The sequence below is a fragment of the Molothrus aeneus genome, chromosome Z, assembly GCF_037042795.1.
Source record: "Molothrus aeneus isolate 106 chromosome Z, BPBGC_Maene_1.0, whole genome shotgun sequence".
Classification (NCBI taxonomy): Eukaryota; Metazoa; Chordata; class Aves; order Passeriformes; family Icteridae; genus Molothrus; species Molothrus aeneus.
Window position 1 is genome coordinate 40,263,045 of NC_089680.1, and position 20,446 is coordinate 40,283,490.

General features: G+C 39.2%; 1 protein-coding gene across 1 annotated transcript in view; it reads left to right on the forward strand.

Moving 5' to 3' along the window:
- The first annotated feature begins 1,063 nt into the window (after positions 1 to 1,063).
- The window catches only part of HCN1 (hyperpolarization activated cyclic nucleotide gated potassium channel 1), a 194,746-nt gene continuing 175,363 nt past the window's right edge, over positions 1,064 to 20,446 (forward strand). Inside the window, exon 1 of the mRNA XM_066569615.1 lies at positions 1,064 to 1,501. Within this exon, the coding sequence (XP_066425712.1) occupies positions 1,128 to 1,501 (374 nt within the window). The 5' untranslated portion in view covers positions 1,064 to 1,127. The remainder of the gene's footprint in view (positions 1,502 to 20,446) is intronic.

The window sequence follows — 20,446 nt, forward strand, 5'->3', positions numbered from 1 at the left end:
TAGGGGCCGAAGTTTTTTAGGGGCTTCTAAATTATAATATATGTACTTAAATGTCAAGGGGAGCAAACTAAATGTGGACTCCAGTTTCCTACTGACATGCAAACAAAGGCCAAATCACCTCTTGGCATACGTGAAAAGGTTGTGTACGCACTCGGGAGCACCTGCCATTTTACGCCTTTCAGGGAGAAACGGCAGGTGCCCATGGCAGCACAGCCCTCCCGACGGGAATGGCATCCCTGGGTGGTCCAGCCCTGCTCGCAGCATCTCTCACGTCGCGTGGCCCGTCTGCAGCCCGCTCCAGGCTAAAGGACAAGAAGGGCCGCTTGGCGGGGGTGTCTAACCGGACCGATGAGCTTCGTCTGTGAAAACGAATGCCACTCAACAGCCAAGGGCCTTCCCTGCTCCCTCACGGTGCCCCGATGTTCCCCTGTGCCGGACACACACCGCACCCTGAGCAGGACGAACCCACAAAGCCTCCGCGACTCCCAGTGCCACCCTCGACACCACGGCCAAGCAGACCCCCGCCTCTTGCCCTCTCCCAGTCCGCCTGCTGCACGAGGAGCAACAGAGGCTTCCCAGGGGACCACCGAGCCCGTGGAAACGCCTCACTGCATCACTCTCGGCCACTGTTTCTCGCTCGGGCTGCACAGGCACGCTACCCCCCCACGCCTTGCCCCTTGCTTTGCTCAGGGTGAAACATCCACCTACGCGTGTTCCTGTGCTCCTGCGGAGGCGCGGGCCGGGCGCTCGGGAGCCCCTGTCCCCTGCCCGCGCTCGGCCCCGGCCCCTCCCTCAGGCGCTGCCCGCTCGCCGCGCGGCCCCTCAAGGACTCGGCGCTCAATGTCAGGCGGAGCGGGGCTGCCGGCAGGGGGCGGGCGAGGGGCGGCGGTGCCCGCCCTGCGCGGAGCGCGCTCCGAGCCGGCGGCGCTGCTGAGGCCGGGCGGCGCGGCGGCGCGGAGCTCAGCCCAGCCCCAGCCCAGCCCTGCCCAGCCTTGCCCAGCCCAGCCCAGCCCAGCCCAGCCCAGCCCAGCTCAGGGCGGCACAGCCCAGCCGCGCCGCTGAAGGGCACCGGCGGCGGCGAGGCTTCCCCGCGCTCTCCCGCGGCTGGGGTGCGCCCGCCCCGCAGCATGGAGGCTGGGAAGCGCAGCTCCTCCGCCGGCAGCCGGGACGATGGCAGCGCTAACTCCTTCCCGGCCAAGCCGGCGGCCTCGGCGGAGAAAGCCCAGAGCAGCCCCGGCAGTGGCGGCGTGAAGGAGCATGGCAACTCGGTGTGCTTCAAAGTGGACGGCGGCGGGGGCGAGGAGCCCGTGGTGGGCTTCGAGGATGCCGAGGGACCCCGGCGGCAGTACGGCTTCATGCAGCGGCAGTTCACCTCCATGCTGCAGCCGGGGGTCAACAAATTCTCCCTCCGCATGTTCGGCAGCCAGAAAGCGGTGGAGAAGGAGCAGGAAAGGGTTAAAACTGCGGGGTTCTGGATCATCCACCCCTACAGCGACTTCAGGTTAGCGCGGGGCTCACGGCGGGCGGGAGAGGGGTGGCCCCGGCGCCTCGCACCTCGCCCGGCGCAAACTTCGGCGGGCGGCGGGGCCGGGGCTGCCGCGGGCTCGGCCCGGCGCTCTCCAGCGTGCTGCACCCGGGACGGCCCCGCAGGCCCCGCGCCGGCCGGGGCGCCGCCTGCAGCCCCCGAGGCAGGATGCTGAGCTCTGTGGCTCTCCGTCCCGCTGTCCCGGTCTGTCCGCGCCGCGGGGTCGCGGGCCGTCGGGCACGACTCTGCCCCGGGGGGATGAGGGCTCACCCGGGGGGTTACACAGCTGCATCGGCATCGGTAAAATCCCCGTGTCTGCGCACGCCTGCCCTTCCCTGAGCACCCGGTGTGTAAACACTTGTTCCAGGGGCTGCGAGAAGGAAGTGCGTCTCTGCCAGAGTTACAGTAAAATAAGTTTATCCAGGTGGTCTGTAGAAAACTATGTTTCCATAGGGAGACAGGTAAATGTGATGGCAGATTAGCATTGCTTTCACAGTAAGATGCATGGATGCAGGACTGGAATATTCATACAGAAAGCAGTGCAAAGAAATGCCCAAGAAGTTACAGTTCCCTTTAAAAATACATTTAAAGTGTAAGATTATTTCATTTCGTACTCTATGCCAGCTGGCTGTATGCCTTTATAAATGTAACACTCTCTGTGATATTTTCTGAGGAACTATCGATGTCGTTAAGCGTATTTAATCAACAGCTTGAATTGAACAACCTGCGTCTATATGATAAGTGAATTGCACCGGAGACTGCATTTGAAAACAGAAAATCCAGAATGTTCAGAAGTTACATGGATCTTCTAAGAAAACACGGGGTTAAACAGAACATTCTTTCAGTGAGGGCAGGAAGAAATACTTTGAAAGTCCAAGTTTCTGCGGGACTGCGTGGAGTGAGGTGTTTCACAATGAGCTTGCAGCTGAGTCTGAGAGCAGTACAGCTACAGGAGTGGAGGAGCACAGCACAGTCAGTTGTGACTTGAAATCATGCTTCAAGTCCCTACTTGTTTTCCTGGTTCCCTGAACTCAATAAACTGCACTCATTCTTTTCCTGGGGTACCTTTTCCAGCTCAGCTGCATTAGCAGGTGCATTAAGTGGGGAGAGAGAGCCAAGCGCCTACCCTCTCCCTTTCTACCTGCTAGAGAGGGATGTAGCAGGTTGCATCTGGTGTTGTGGTAGGATGCATAGGGCATGGGGGGGGGTCTGATAGCCTCTTCCTTATCTGTGTGTGTGCATGAGTAACTTTATTCACGTGAGGATTCTGCTGAAATGAATGAGGTTATTCTAGTGAATAATTTTCCTTGTTCTGTTGTAAGCTTGGTTTCTGAGTGAGGTGCACACTTGAATGGTGTATTGGGCAATAGGAGCTTGTCATATTTTGCAGCATGTAACTTTTTAAGCAGTTCTGTGAAATAGGTGATAAGCATGTTCATTCTGTTTCATTATAGAAATATCTTCTAATTCTGTCCTAATACTTCAAGTGGGACAGTTTAGAGATCGTAGCATATGTTTCCCATTTTTTTTTCAACAGAAGTAAACAGCACTGAATCCTTTTCAGTCCTGTTGTCTGCATATTCTTAAATTAATTGGTATTTTCAGGTGGGTTTTTTAAAGTTTTTATTTTATTAGAGTGTTTGGTTTTTAAATAAAGTTCATACTCTTTCATTAGTATTGGGATGGTGTGGCAGGTTCCAGATGTAATTTTTTAGCCCATAAGACTGTTTCAGTGAGAAATATGAGATGTGCGTGTTTTTTCTCCCGAAACAATTGCAGCTGTGTAGTGGTACCACTCTTTTTGGGTGGCAGTGCAAAATGCGTGAAGACGTTGTACTATACAGTATATTCACCTTATTTGGGAATTACAACAGCACTTTTAAGTGCAATCTAACAGTGGCTCTGTACCAGAGTGAATTCAGGTGTAAGGATGGAGTTGCTTTGATTTATTTTTGCAAGTTATTTGTAACAATGTAGTGCTTGTGTGCAGACAAACTTTAAAGCATCCAAAGAGACACAGGTATTCCCATGCTGCTGTTTCGATGTTCTTTTCATCAAGGGGAAAGAATTAAATTCTCTAATAAAACAACAAGAAAAAAGTAAAAAGCTGTGTATTTTATGGTATCCATATAAGGAGATGTATTATGCATTTGTAAATACAGTTCTTATTAGGGTAGCTGTGGCACCTATGAAGATAAACATCTTAGTAGACTTTAAATGTAGCCACACTTAGGAAAATACTGGGTTAACCATGTAAAATGTGGGAAAATTCTGGTATAGGCTTCTGCTCCCTCTTTTATTTTTTTTCTAGTTCTGCATGCTTGTATGTATTTCCTCGGATAATTTGATGTATTTCGCTTTATTCCTTGATTTCATTCTTATGTTTTTTGTAAAACAGTATATTAATCTACACCAAATGGCATTCTGTTGTGACATTTGGAGGAGTGGGTAGCATCTCGGTGCCCCCCTGCCCATTGTTTTGGTATGAACAGAACGTGGAAGCTGTCTCTAAACTCCGTGCTCTGTCAGTTGGTTACTTGCAGCCTTGTGGGGCTTGGTCTTTAGTTTTATGGCTCTCCATCTTGCATGTGTTTCAGGGAAAAATTGTCTCTTCTTTGGGCAGATACACCCTTGGAGGATTAAATTCAATAAGTATTACATAATTTTTCCACAAGAGGACCATTTTGATCCTGGTCGTCTTTTCCCAGTCTTCTGAGGTTAATGTGTAATTTGGAAGCTGTTATATAAACCCTCCACCTAATGCACATCAAACCCCAGCACAAGGCCTCTGTTTATCACTTTGCAGCTGTGAGTACTGTATCTCTAAAGCTCAACAACAATTCTGTGTAATTACTTAAGTAACAAAAGTGAATTTATCAGTCAGAGTTTGCTGAAGTCCTGTGTGTGTTCTGTGAGATACTGAGTGCCTCCAGCTGTCCATTCTCAAATGTGGAAGAATGAGCCTTCAGGAGAGCTTCACTGGTCCAGCCCTGTGGCCTTGCAGCCACAGGATGAGAGCAGGACGAAGCTGACAGGAGGTGGGAGCAACTGCACATGGTTCTGCTGCTGCCACACACATGTCAATTATTTCATAGGAGATAAGTGGTGGACATGGGCTTTGGATGACTTTTATATGTTAGGGCCTTCTGGTATTAATGGAAATGTACGTGACTGATTTTTAGATGATTAGTTACTCCACGTCCTTTGGCATGGAAGGAGTTTCTGTAATGTTCAGAGGGCTGGCATGCACATGCCTGGGCTGCTCATCCAGCCCTGTAGCATCTCCCTCCCTCCCCAAAGAGAAACTCACACTGTCAAGGAAATCTTGGGTTTATTACCACATTGGATAGGGCATCTGTAGTCAGCAATCTATAAAGAAAACAGAGTTGCTACAGAGTTGCAGAAATAGCAATGTATGAGACAGACTGAGTGGAAATAATGTGTGTATGCGTAAATGTAGCCTTCACACTCTGATGATTGCAGTCAGCTTGATGTTTGAGAGCAGCCTTTGTCTGGAAGTGGGGACAAAAATTTTAACTGGCTTCAAAACGAAGCCGGACTGTGATGTAGCATTGTCTGTCAGAGCAGCAGGTAAAGAGGTTCAGTGCAGGCAGAGCTCAAGGTCTTTTTCCCCTGTGTAAATAATACCAAGTATAAATTAATTTGGAACACTAGGAAAAAAAAAACCCAAAAACATAGGAATTTTATTTCTCTGGGTAACTTTTCATTTATCCAAGAAACTTAAAGCCTTATTTTAATGATAACAGTAAAGTAAAAGCAGAATTATTTCTAAAACTTGAACAGAAAATTTAAGTGAATAGTAAAAGTTTGCCAGATTTTTTTTTAGCTTGTGTGCCATTCCAATTTCAAAACCTTTTTGTATACACATTTAAGGCATCATGTAAATGTTTGAGGTTTATTGTGGAAATCTTTATAAATCATTGAAGGCTTCATTGGTAATACCTTGTAAGTAATTTAATGCCAGGTTTCAAAGAGTTTTAATCAGGCTGAAAGACACAATATTTGCATGTGTATGTCTGGGTAGTTACAGAAGAATTTGCTTCTGTTGCTGTTAAAAAACATTCTGTTATATTGTGCAGTTTTATGCAACCCATCCATGTTGTCATACACATGTACAGCTTTAATTTTCAAGTAAGTGTGTGCCAAACTGTAAGTCAAAATTGCCATGGTTTAGCATGCCTCATGTTTTTTTTTTTAATTATACTTTTTTAAAAACATTTGAACTTATATTTGCATTATGAATCAATTTTCTTTTTCATTTTCACCTATCTTGTGGACCTGTCTTTGACCGCCAGCAGTCGCCCTAACATGATAGACTGTGCATGTCATATGTGAAGCTCACAATCAGGTCTCTAAAATTCATGCATGCATTGTTTTAAAACCTGCCTTTTGGGACCAGTCTTCACTCTACATGTTATACCTATCTTAAGTTGTGTCTTAAGAAGCTTAGGATAAGCACTTTGTGCTTCTCTTTTGTCACATGTTTTGAATGTCTCTCTTGAAGCTAATGAGATTTATGTTTTTGTGAGCTGTTACAGACTTAGGTTTATATAGAGCAGTAGAGTTGGAAGGTAATGCTATATGCAATAAAGACAAAATGTATTGTATCAGACTTAAATGTAATTGATAGAGGTATATGTATTCAAAATGGAAGACATAAATCAAGTCTATATTGGTCTATATTAAATAGTTCAGGTATAAATTTGCGTGGGTTTTAATGGATACATTGTGTCGCTGGTAGTGTAGGAATATGAAATGGCCATAGTTTTGTATTCTCAAGGTAGTAATTTCTTGTTCAGGATTTGTCATGTGATTCTATTGCAGAATTGACACTTCTGAATTCACTAATAAAATCATTATCCTGTATTTATAATTGTGCTATATACAGTACATTCCTTGTGCAAGCAATTTTTAAAAAAAATATTTATATTTTTATGAATGAAGCACAGATTCATCTGGGGCTATCTTTCATGTATCATTTTCAAATACTATTGTTGTGACTGTAATTTTTAGTTCTACTATAGAAAAGCTTTGTACAGATAAACTATTCGTATTGCTAGATGTTCAGTCCTTACATTTGACTAAACATGGAGTTCCATTACTACTAAAAAGATTATTAATAGTAGTTGGGTTTTATTTGCAGCATTCCCAAAATTTTTGCCCTTTACTTCTGTAAATCCCTTAAAAAATAAAATGACAGAATTGTAGCATTAACCTAAATAATGCATTTATAATGTTTGAAAATTCTCTCTGACATCAAGTTATGTATGGCCTTCATAATAGCTCCCCAGGTAGAATGCAACTCTCATAAAGGCAGGCTGAAGAGAAATACAGTAATGGTTCTCAAATGCATAAACGGATGTTACCAAGAGGAAGGAAATTACATCTAAGTAATGGAGTGAAATTGCAGCAACAAGTATCTAAATTAGATGTTTAGGAGGCAGGACCAAAAATAAGCAACAAAATATTCTATTGGAAATGTTCTGATGTGAAATATAGGCCAGAAATGCATTAGGCTGTTTTTCATCTCCCATTCCTATTATTTTCTCTACTGAATAATTTTTCATCAGTAGTTATCATGGATTCATCTGTTACGAAATCTAGTTGACTGAAGCTAGCTACTGACTCTTCCTTTTGTACTTTGACTTTTCCTTTTCTACTTGTAAGCAGGGATGCGTGAGGGAAAACAGGGATAGAGAGGTGCATTTCGTGCTTTTGGACTCACGAGGGCTGTGTACTCTTGTCTGCCTTGAGATTTTCTTCAAGAGCTGCTAAAGCAAGGCAGTGGAGTCCACCCAAGGCTGGTGCAGCAGCCACCTGCCTTCCAGACCTCTAGGGCATGCGGGAAGCCGTATGCCCTTGTTTGTCCAGGCAAAGTGATTCATTTTATTAGTAAGACGTCCTTCTGTCTCTGGATATGTAGAATACTAATGCATAATTTGAGCTCACTTATATGTTGAACATTTGCCAGTTTTCATTATGTTCATTCTGGTCCTGGAATAACGGTCCATTCACTGCATTTTCTTTCACACTCTTGTCGTGTTATGTACTTGAACATTGAATGAAGTTTAGGGGAGAGAAATAGCTGAACAAGTGTAACTCAGTTCCTCAGTTCTCAGAGTTACTTTTAATTTAACTTGGGACATTTTGAAGATCACTGGCAGCTATGAATATGCACAAAAGTACATTTTTTTTCTGCAAGATGCTTTGTTTTACAGTGTTCACTTTCTAGACAATATATGTAAAGGCAAGTATGTTCATCATGATTTTGAGATAGGTTTAGAAAGAAAACACAACAAAATAAAATAAACTCAAATGTTACAGAATTCCCATTAATAATTCTGTTACATGTAAGTCAAAGATGATATGTTGGGGATGTTATATATGAGTCTTTAAAATTTAACTCAGGACAGTCCATATCATGAGAGTTCCTCTTCAGTTTTCTGATTTTTTTTCTGCTTTGACTGCAAGGAGGAAAAAATTGCTTGGTAAATATGATCTATATCCGTATCTCTGTATACGCATATCCAAAATTAGGTCTCATTGTGCTTGGGCCTGTGGGGAAAATGCACTGATTCTGGTATTCCAATTGATTGTTTTAGCACGGCAACACGTTTTTAAATGTGTCCTGTGACTCCATTTGTTAGCACATCAAAATAAGTGATGCTTGTAATTGAGTCAGTAAAAGTTTTTTCTTCATCCTAGGTTTCTCAGACTTGGGTATATGAAGGGAACTGTGAATTGGAATACTGTGTAAAAGCATCAAGTAATATACAAAGGTCTAGATTATGATTCGATTGGGTGTTTGGTGACTACAACAGCTAATTGAAAGATGCATAGGATTTGATATGTTGCTTTAGGCTTTCTTGTGTGTGTAGGGGGGGGTTTATATAATGAAATCAAAATTTGAGTGGCTCAGTTTCTGATTGTTCAGCCTGGAGTAGCAGAAATAGAGATGTATGAATGCAGAGGTCACCTAAAAAGTATGAGTCTTTAGTGCTGCACTTCTGCCTACCTATCTAAGATCAGTGTCACTGTAATATTTAATTAAACTTCGTCGGATTTTTTGAGAGGTTCAACTTGAAGCTGTAAGAGGCAAAAAACTATTTTTAGTGATGAGTATGTGTAGAATATGAAAAATTGAAAAGAAATTTACTTAATTTGATGATAAACAAGAAGTATCCATTCTCACCTTTGCTTTCACTCAACAGCATGAGAACTGTTTTCTATGTCAATATACATTTTTTTTGAGAGAGGAAACTTTTAACCTACTTTGCAATGTTTAATTTTTAACCTGACAGTACAGTTCTCGTTAATTGCTTGAAAGTCCTTTAGCTGTCTATTTCCTGATTCTTTCCCAGAGGCATGATTTAATTTTAAAAATCATAGTGTATTCAGCTCTAATTATTGGAGAGCTTGTTCTAGACACATAGTAAGGTATGTTAATGACCAAAAACTGTATCAGCTGGAGTCAATGTCAGTACTACCTCAAGGACACTGTCATTTAGCTTCTATAAAATCTCTACTAATATCTTTTAATCTGATGACAGATTCAGGCAAGCTGCATGGTATTTTTCAGTAATCTTATTGCCTTGCAATGCAAAGCAACTGGAATAAGTCTGGAATAAACTTATGTTCAGAAAATGTTCATTTAATTACAAAAGAGCTGCATACTGTTTCCATTAAATATTTGAAAAAACCAAAAACTAACCCCAAAGCCATTTTCATTTTTGCCAGTGAAGTACCCAAAACTTAAGTTACATTACATAGCTAAGAATAGGATTTTGTTTTTATGTGATTATCTTTGGTGTTGTTTATGTGTATATATTATCTAATTAAGCATGTCAATTATTAAATATTTTGATACACTATTGGAATTTAGTATGCTACTGCTATTAAGTTTTTATCTCTAAGCAAGTCATATTTATTAAAAATTCATATTAAGAGACTCTGTTTTCAGCTGAAAAAGCAGGGGTTGGTCTATGTTCACAATCAAAGCTATGTTGGTTCTGTTTTTTAAATATTTTTTGAGTGAGTTTATTTTTTAAAATTACTTTAAAATAACCAATAAACATTTAAATTTTTTTTTTAATTTGGGGAGGTTTTTATATGTTTTTAATACTGGGGAGAGATTTAAATGAAAGTACGCTTTTTCATCCAATTTTGCCTGAAAATCACTGAATCTTACATTTGCACTGAAGCTCCAGCATATAAAGAATGCCATAGAAATAAACTGTGCTCTCACAGTATCAATTCTATACATGTTGTACCCTGGTTACCTCCAGTTTTTTTGCCCTCTTATATCAGCAGACTAAGGTGTGGAAATAATGATGTTTCCTTAGCTGGTTCCATTGCATCTTGCACTAATTTACCAGATCCTCCAAGAAGCACCTCTCTTCATGGCATGACTGCAGCAATAGACAGTGTGGTGATGAAATGATCTGACCTTAATGCAGATATGTGGATCGCAGTAAATTTAGAGTAATATATAATGAGACCCCAATAATAAATAATAAATTGGTCTATCTTGTCCTAGGGAAAAGCTGTGGAAAATACACAGAAATTTATAAGATTCGCAGAGTAAGATCTATCCAGCTCTACCCAGGAGATGGAATAAAAACATGACTGCAAAACCATAGAGATGCAATCAAGCTTTCACACGGTTAGTTAGAGGTTTTCCATCAGGCTCTTAAGTGATTTCCATCTAGTTGTTCATTCCAGGAGGACTTATTATTTAGGTCTGGCAGAGAAACTGATATGAAACCTGTAGCAGGTGCTGCTACTCCCTAAACATCTTATTACTGCCTGGCAGTAGGTGCTTGCAAGCCTCTGGGTTCCCCAAACACATCCAGTGCTACAGGATCATTGGAATAGCTGCATATGGGCTTGTTTGCACTTGATTTTTCAGTGAAGGTAAGAGCCAAGCTTGTCTGCCACTCGGGTTCACCTTGCCTTTAGTACCAGACAAGCCCAGTGGTAGGAAAAGGAATTGCTTTTCCAGCTTGGGATTAGTCTGGTAGATTGAAACTTGGAAACAGAACAAAAGAAGCAAAATAAATCAAGTATATACCTCAAACTTCAGTTCTTAATTGGGTACCTTTCTCATATACCCACTTTACCAAGTGTTCTTAAGTGCTGTTTTTCAGAGCTGTGTATGCAGTGTTCATGGAAGGTCTTATCTAGATGACTGCTGAAATAATGAATCCTACTTTTTCTTTTGTTTATAGCATTTCTTATGGTTTAATTTTCAGTCTGTGAAATCATGCTACAGGGAATTTGCATTCAAAAGTTCCTAGGAGCGCATGGATATAGTCCCTGAAAGAGTATTTTTTGGAAACAGCTTCCTTTCCCCCCTCATTCTGTCCTCTCTTCATCCTCCTACATCTCTTTCTGAAGATATAATGCATTCCTTTAAATAAATGGAAACAATGCACTGATTTTATATTTTTACAATTTTTTGTTCTGCTGTGTAGTTTTCCATTCTTACTCAGTCTGTTAGCTAGAAGATACTGAGCTGTTTGTTCAAACTAGCAGGGAGAAGTCAGTTTAGTATTTTCATAGCCTCTTGCAGTTTGTAAAATGTCTTGTAGTAATTAAAAAAAAAACCAAAAAAACTTCACGTATATTTTCCATTTCCCTTGACTCGGACAGGTTAGCAGCCTTTTGTTGAGAATTGCACCGTGATGCAGTTGAACATATTGTTACCATACACTGCTACACAGGCGCTCGGCCGAAATTGTCCCTTCAGCTTTTATACTGCCAGCATGGGAATTCAAGTCTTGCATACATCTACCACATTAAAGATATAATTATCAGAAGCACAGTTTTGTAATGCAAAGGGAGTGTGGTACCAAGAGTAAGCACTGCCAGATGGTAGGCAATCTATCAGAGCGTTTAAAAAGGGTCAGAATTGAAAATGTCTGAAATCCGATGGCTTATTAAGCAGTAGATGTTGAATGTGTGGGAAAAGTGAGAGATGAGTAACCTAAGCATGAGGTGCCCACATGACCAAACAGACTTTTAACTGCATGCATTCTGCCAGTATTATATGTAATACTTGTTTTTGCTAAATTAAATGTGGCTTTGAAATTTGGAACAGAATATTAAATCCAGTGATATACTGCTGAGTGATGAAAAGTTCAGTAGGATTTGTACATGTTCTTACTGTTTATTTGTTGAAGTAATAAATTTATTAGCATGCTTCATCTCTCTGCAATGGAAAAAGAAGTCAAAAAACAATTTCAAGGTTTTTGTGTTGAAAATAATTAAATCCAGGATGTAATAATTTTATTATTTCATACACATATCATTTAGATAGATGTGAAATAAGTACAACATAAATTGTGACTGAATCCAATTAAATGTCTCTGGTTTTACATTGCTATTTAAAGGCACTAACTATAAGTTTAAAATTTCTTGTTTAACCTTAAACTATTCTCTATTCTTGTTTCCTAAAGTTAGATTTTCTGTAGTCTGCCTGTGTGTTGTGCTTCATTGTTCACAAGCATGCTAATTTTTTTTTTTTTTTTGTCGAGAGATGATTCTCATTAAGACAGGTCTGAGGAATACTCCGTCAGTATTATACAATCAGTCAGTGTTATTCAGCAATTTCCACCACCATCCCCCTCATTCCCCAGGCCTGTATGAGCACTGCTTGATGTGACTATGGCTGTTTCTGTAATTTCTAAGCTGCAGCCAACTTCTACATTCTCCACAGGCTAGACCAAATTTATCTTTCTGTGGAATGGATGGGAAAGCTGCAGTGAACTTCCACTCCCACACTTGTTCCTCATAGCATGACAGAGTTCAGATTTGCTTCGGGGAAGGAGAGCTAGCTGTGTAGCCTGGGAATGCAGGTACCATGGATCTGCCTAAAATGGTGGCAGATGTTCCTGCTGGGGCTGCTGACTCGTGATTCCGTGAAGTGTCACTGAATAGCAGTTTGTCTGCGTTGAATGTGCATGCTGATTTTGTGCCACTGGCAAAATGAGCAAATGGAATATGGTATTTAACTTGGTTTCGTGTTTCCAGCACAAATTTTTCCATTTCTGGAACAGCTTTGAAAGTGTCAGTTTTACCCAGTGCTCTACACAATGTGCAAATCTATAGGATGTTAGATGAAGATCTGAAATGGGAGTCAGGAGCCCATCTATCTTTGAATTCCAGGAGCTAGATACTTGTAATCATCTGGACTCCATGCCTGAACATCTTTCAGAATTCCAGTCATAAGGAGCCCAAAATGGTAAACCTGATTTTTAAAAAACGTCGCCCATGGGTGCTGTGTATTTTGCAGAACTAGTATGTCAGAATAATGCAAATATGTTTCAGCTTCCATTTTTGCTGTATTATATATTTTGATTTGAATTTACAGATCAATGTATATTCTAAGATTATGAAGAAAAGCTCTGTTAATTTTTCACTCTCAATTTCTTGCTGTTCTCCACCAATAAATTATTAATATCTATTTGGCAGTTCTAATTATTACACATCTTTAGTTTAAACACATTTGATTAGTTCATAACTCACTGTCCTCCAAAAAATGAAACATAAATATTTGGCTAAATTAGATTTTGTCTTTCTGAGGAATATTGGCTTGTGGCTAAAACCTCTTATGAGATCTCCAAAGTAAAATGTTTTCATTTGTTAAAAGGCAGAAACCTATTTATTATATTTAGGCAACTGCATTTTGAGTGAATATGGATGAAAGATAAGGATGGACATCTGGTGTTTTATTCACCACAGAAAGGGCAGCTCATTTTGCTTTGCTGTGTCAAAACAAGAGTCATCTATCAGTATGGAAGTAAAGAGCTTCCTTGGTATTCTTGTGGTTGTTTATAGTTCAGGTCATGGGTGCCTGACCAAAGTTTCTTTGAGTGCTTATTTTAGAGCTGCTTATCAGTGGCTACAATTAGAGGCAACTTTACTTGGGCGCAGACACTTCCCCCTGCAACCCCTAACCCGCAGTGGGTGTCTGATGTCAAGACCAGCCCATTGAAAGGAATTCAGACTGTTTTGTTTGAACCCGAAGACTGGAGAAAGAATTTTTGCATGAAGAGACTTCAAAGTCATCTGTCAAAGTCACTCTACCAAAATAAAAAGTGAAGAAGCAGATTATTAAATAATTCCCTTTTATATTTTTTCTGATAAATATTTATAGGTGAGGCATATAACAAAGCCTGTAGTTAAGTTTGAATAAATTTTCAAGTCTTAATATCTTTAGCAATCTTTCATTTTTCAGTCTGCAAACTGACATGCTATTCTGGTGCCGAAAGTGACTTGCTCTCTTACAAAAATGAATAAAGGCAGTGCAGAGGAAAAACTTTTATTTAGTGTATGTATTTTGTATAACAACTGCACTTTAGATGATTCTGTCTCAATGAAGATAGAACAGAATTTTAAATTAATCTAGGTCTTGGTAAAATGTATCTTCCAGTGGCTCAATAACCATTTCATATGACTAATTTAAAACAAAACACTTAACAAATGTATTTCAAGCAAATAATCTGCTGTAATTCAATAAACACTTTCTACATACAGTTTGTAAATTTAATACATACTGGTTTTAGGATGTCAGTTGTGTGTCATTATTTCATATATCTGTGATAAAATGTAATAAACCCTCATGTTTATTTGCAAGCAAGCAGTGGAAATTATCTCCTGTACTGCTGGCAAAGGTGTGCTAAAGGCATCTCCTGGTGCTTGATATTGTGGGCTATCTTCTGTTTTGCAAATCACAAAACCATTCAAATATTAAGTTCACATATGCTGCTTTGGGATTTTTGGAAGGAATTTGGTTGTTTCCTTTTTTGAGAATAACTGAAGTAATGTCATTGAAAAAAAACCCTCTTTCTTTCCTTATATTGGATTAAACAGCAAAAAGGCCATTCAGCAATTGCATTCCATTACACTGACCAATGTTCATAAATGTCAGAGATTTTGCATCCCCAGAAATTTAGTTTGTATTCCAAACCTCCAGCCTTGGCTGAGGTTGCAGCAGCAGCACATGAGGCTGTGCTCAGCTTGCACGGAGCTTTCTGGAGGGTGAACAGCACGAAAAGTCGAGGAGGGGAGCAGAGGCAGAGCTGACAAGGTCTATGTTACTTAGGCTGGTAACTAGAGCATCTCTGAGCATAATGTATGCTCTTTCTTGTTTACTTTGTTTGCTCTTCTGGGTTTTCCTTTTTGTTTTAAACAAGCGAATATCAGGTCTATCTGATCACTGCTCTGTCTGCGCTGATTTGTTTTGGCAATGCAGGCAGAGCGCTACGCTGTCAGAAGGATGGTAACACTGGGATGCGCAGTATGCAAATTGGGAAGTCTTAAAGAAATGTTAAAATTAACATTGTATCTGCGTAAATACTGTGGAAGGCAAATGGCTAGCAGAGATATATGAATACAAGCTGAGTAATTAGAAAAGTGGAGTGCATCCCCCCATAAAAAAGTGTTAATTAACATACATGGGGAAAGGTATAATCAAGCTTGTGAAAGATTACTCCTTTTATTTCTTACATGTTGTGCACACTGTATTTTCAATTGGTTGATGTTTTAGATAAGTCGATATTAATTTGGTTAATAAAATAATTAAAATAAAAATTCCATAATCTTAAAATTTTCAGTGTATTTGAGTGCATACCTAAATGTCTCCTTTATCTGCTTAGGAATTAAAATCATTCAGCATGGATGTTGAAACTGCAGAATAATTTTCTTCCTCTACTGGAGAGGATTTGAACCTGTGCATTGACTTTGCATCGCACCTCTGGTAGGGACACTTCCAATAACAAAATCACCTCTCAGATTTGTTCTGCTTTGGTGGAATGGGGAACTGAGAACGCCTCTCCTGTCTCATCATTGCCTTCCTTGGGAACAAGATTTTGTTCCTGCTCTAGTTTATATTTGTTTAGGGAGAGAGAACATGTCAGCAGCATACCTCACTTCAGGAGGCACCGTATGGCTTGGGGAAAGTGAGCTCTCTGAGGTGTGGGAGATCCTGAGCTCAGCTGCCCACAGATAGATGAGGAAATCCAATGGATGTTCACAGGTGTTGATGAAAGCTCTAGGTATTCAGTTGTTTTTTGAAAGGAGGATGCATGTGGCATGACCCTAATTACTTACCATGTTGCTCTGCCATAAATCTGATCTTTCTCCTTCCTTTGCTTCCCTAAAAATTGTCTGAAATATATTTGAATATTTTTCATCATAGTATAAGTTAATAAAATTATAATATAAATTTGAACATGCATACATAATTTTCTGATGTTATTTTCAGAACAAACAAATTATTATGTTTTTAACAGATATAAATTAGATTTATTACCATTTGAAGCAAATTATTTACTGCAGTGTGATATTCGTGGATTATATAAAAATAACTTACTGATTCTTAAGTGTGCTGTCATTGATTTTAAAGGGTTGAAATTTCAGTACTTATTTTTATAGTCAAGGAAACATAGGCTTTGTAGCCAAAAGTCAGCTATAAATAGTTGTAAAGGGGAATAATAATTAAATTTGATATATATATCTTGATTACCCGGTCCTGCATTAGAATCTTGCACATCTGTGTAGATACATAAGATGACTGTAAATATTCAGTTGTGAATATTTGTTTTCATTTATGATGTGGGAGTACATCAGCTTGTTTCATGTCTATCTATAGTTCTTTCACACTTTTTCACATCTCTAATTTTTCTCTTCATGAAATTTGAAGACTGGCTCTTTTTTTCCTGCGGTTTGAAAATAGGGCCCATTCTTGCCTTCAATGCACTTTGTCAAGAAATGATACACCAAGTCCTACTTGGTAGCTGCTCTTCCAAATGTACTGTATCATGTTACAGCTACACAAAAAGCCAGTTTTACCTCTGATTACCAGAATACAATTGTTATATATGTATATATGTCAAATCTAAGTTGGTGGTTCTAGCTTTGGTTTTCTTTTTTATTTTTTGGGTGTGTTTGCTGTTTTTTTGTTTGTTTTGGTTTTGGTTTTGTTGTTTTTTGTTTGTTTGTTTTTGTTTTTTGTTTTTGTTTTTTTGTTTGGTTGTTTTTTTTTAATTAAAGAAATTAATTTTCCTACATCATTTGGTGATCATGGCCAGTCTCCTCACCAAACCCTATGCCTGAGATCTATCAATAGCTATTGAATGACGTCTTCCCCATTGTCTCTTTCTCTGAAGTAGAGAAAATAGAATTTTCCCTGTCAGCAGAAACTTAAAGATTATACATGATTATCGTATATATATGGTAATTGAGATTTAATTGGTTAAAGAAAAAAATCTTATTTGATACTGATTGGCTTTCTAATTTTTGGAAGGGCATTAGGAAGTTACCTTCCTTTTCACTTGATTCTTTGTTGAGAAGAATTACAGAAGGCTTCTTCCAATTTAAGCCTCTGAATTTTTAGTATGGAGGCATCCTAAATGTCATGTTTCTGAATGGCACTCTTAAAATTACTGTCACTACAAAATTCTTAATTAATGCAAGTTTTTCAACACGAGATACAAGATTATTTTGCAGCTGAAATATTTTTAGATCTGTCTCTTTCAAACTTTTTTTCATGCCTTTAAAGTGGTCATTTCTAATTTGAGAATGTGAATGCATATTTTACAGTGATCCACTACAGAAATTTGCTGACACTTAGATAACCAATATGTGGCACTTTTCAGTTGGTTTAAGGGCTGATGATATCAAACTGAAACAAATCAGTTACAGCCCCTACACAAAATGTTGCCTGATTCTGAGAGCAGTGGTCTGATAACTTGTGTGAGGGGGGTGGATTGGAGGAAGCTGTAATGCTTGTGCTGTGACATGTGTTGATGCAGAAGCAGTCTTGATGATGTGATATATATCCATTTGATCAGATATGCAAAGACAGAATCAGCTATGAAAAAATGTATTTGTGAGCCCTGACTATTCATCAGCGCCTTTTTCTGGTCTGGTACCCACAGGGGCAGTACCCACATTTTCTTAATGAGGAGGGTGCTGAAGAATCTTGGAATCATAGAAGAGCCGGGCTTGGAAGGGACCTTGAAGCTCATGTTGCTCCAACCACCCTGGCATGGGTGGGGATGCAACCCACTAGATCAAGTTGCTCAGAAAGGAGGAGTTATATAAAAATGAGGGAGAGCAAAAGCATTATCAGAGCTTCACTGACAGTGATCCACTGTTCTTGCCCAAGGTGAAGTGGAAGTCAGGCTTTAATTCTTTCTACTGTAGTTTAATAAGTTTCTGTGGAGGAAAAGCAACTGCAAATATCAGTGGTATTCAAGCAGTTGTGTTAGGGGATTATTGGCTAAAAACTAAGAGTCTAATTTTTAAATAATATTGCTATATTATATAAATTTCTGTTTGTACTCTCTGTCCTTTCCTCTTGTAAGCAGTAAGTGCAGTTACTTCTCCTTACTGTACCTTTATTTCTCAGGAGTCTGAGACTGAGTTTGTTAATGCATGTAAAATACTATGAAAACTTCAGATGGAAGCTGCTGAATGCATAGCAAGAACCAATTTGTCTTTTGATGAAATCTCCACTGGTTGAATATTAATTGAAAATATACTGAAAAGGTACATGCATACACATATATATGAATAAATAAATATATGTAAGTTAACTAGTTTTGTAGTATCCTTCCATGGTCAGTACTGTGATTTTGTTTTCTAGTATTCAAAGCACTCAAGCTTTAAACCTAGCCAACTATGTAACCAAAGACTTTCCAAAGTAGTAAATTGCTGTTCATAGGCTTCACTGGGCTCTCTGATCAGGTCCCCTGAGAGCTGCATTTATCTAATCATCTGCCATGTGCGTAGAATCACAACTGAGCAACAAATTGCAAATTGCCACTGCTAAGTGGGTTTAAAGAGATAAAAATAATTAAATCTTCCTGAAATTGTGGAAGTTTGTAATTTTAGGTACATTCTGTGGTTGTATAGAAAAGAAGAGTCAGTATCACTGAACTTTAGTAATATCTTTTTGAGGTAGGAAATTAAAAAAAATTAAGTTAATTTAAAAATAAAGTAATTAATTTCATAAAATGAAATTAATTTAAAAATAATTAATTTAAAAATAAATAAAAAAATCAAACTGCAAGGGACATACATTGGATCTCTTAAGTATATATGGCTAACCTTGAAGTAATGGACTCCAGTATTATTCTGAAATCAAATTAAGATTTCTGGTGGTCTGAAAACTTCATTATTAGGTTATTTTTTAAATTGCTTTTAGTCTCCATGAGAATGAAACCATTAAGCTGGAAGATTCCCAAGTCCAGCACTGCTTGTATTTCAGCCAGGGAAACACAGTTTTCAGACCATCAGCCTCTGCCTTGTCCCAGACTGACCAGTCTCAGACAGGTAGAGAAAGCCTTTCTGCTGCTCTAGCAGGTTACCTTGCTATGTCGGTGAATATTCATTAAGCTAGTGATATGAATTGAAAAAGAATAGCAAATGCTGATGAAATTTTCACCTGAGAAAGTGTCAATCATATTTCTGCCCTTCAGTATCCCCATTGGGTGTGTAGGACACACGGTTAGAATTCTGTGTGTGCTTTGCAATCAAGAGAGGTGAGCCACAAAAGAGATTTTATTTCAGCCTTGCAACACGTCCTTGTTTGTGTTTCCTTAATATAAGCTTATAGTTGTCAAGGTGGAAATAGAGTAACCTAAAAAATCCAAATTGACAATTTCAGGAGAACAGTTTATTCTTTAAAAGCAAAACAAAATACCAACCCTGGAGGTTTGTCTTCCTAAAGCTTTGCAAAATGAGTTAAATGCAGATGGGGAAAGTTTTATCCATGCAGAAGCATGACAAAACTGTAGAAGTGACCTGTTTGCTTGTGCAAAACAGGCCATCAAAACATAGTGGCACTCCGCTAGTAATTTTAATGCCTTTGTATTAATATGGTCACAGAGATAGATTACAGTAAATTCTATGTTTTGAAATCTGAAAATAAAAAAAAATTGCTGCTGACCCAAAATCACTGAAGCAATCAAGTATGGATTGGCAACATTTAACAGAGTTTTCTCTATGGAGGATGTTGAATGCAGTATTTCTTGCTAAAATAGAACGAATTTAGTATTTAATTTGTATGCCTTTTTCCCAGAAGCAGCTTGTTTTCCTCTAGGTATGTGTATTTGTAAGAGAGAAACAGATGGGCAGAATGAAAGTGGATAGCTGGGCGGAAGGGGGTATCCTTGTTTTAAGGTTGTAAAAAAAAGTAGTGATAATTTTTCTGAAAGTTTTCAGGTACCTGTGCAATCATTAAAAGAGTTGGGTCCTCCGAAGAAAACACTCTCTTCTTCATTCTCCCGTTCTTCAGCACATCCCAGTAATTATCTGTGTTTTGCAGATGTTTTCAGGCATCCAGCTTTGTTCCCTCTTAGTAGAATAATAGACTTGCAGAACCAGAGAAAGATGACATATCCAATGAGAATGAAATTCTGATATGAATACTACCAAATTTAGTGTTCACTAACATATAGTACAACAAAATTTAAAATTACTGTTATTTCTGCTAAGATTGTTCTGTTTTATATAGGACATTGATTTCTCTGTTAGGTGAACCAGTGATCTATGAAAGCAAAGGAAATAAAGGTGTGTTTGAAGGTGCGATTAAAAAAAAATACAAAACAAAGCAAAGAGGAAAGTCAGTGTTCATTTCACTGAGCATCTGCTAGTCAATCATAATGTTTAGCTAAAGAAGAAGCAAGTTTTCTAGGGAAGCTTGTGAAATTTTTTTACAGTTCCTGATTCTTTGAATGTGCATAGTGAAATTGCATTGCATCTGAGATCAAAAAACCTAATCTGTGATGCATGAGGTTTTGCTTCAGAGATATTTTACAAGCAATCTGAGTTAGTATCTTATTCAATGGCCTTCCAGTTTGTAATGTAGATGAGTATTTATTTTCATTGTTC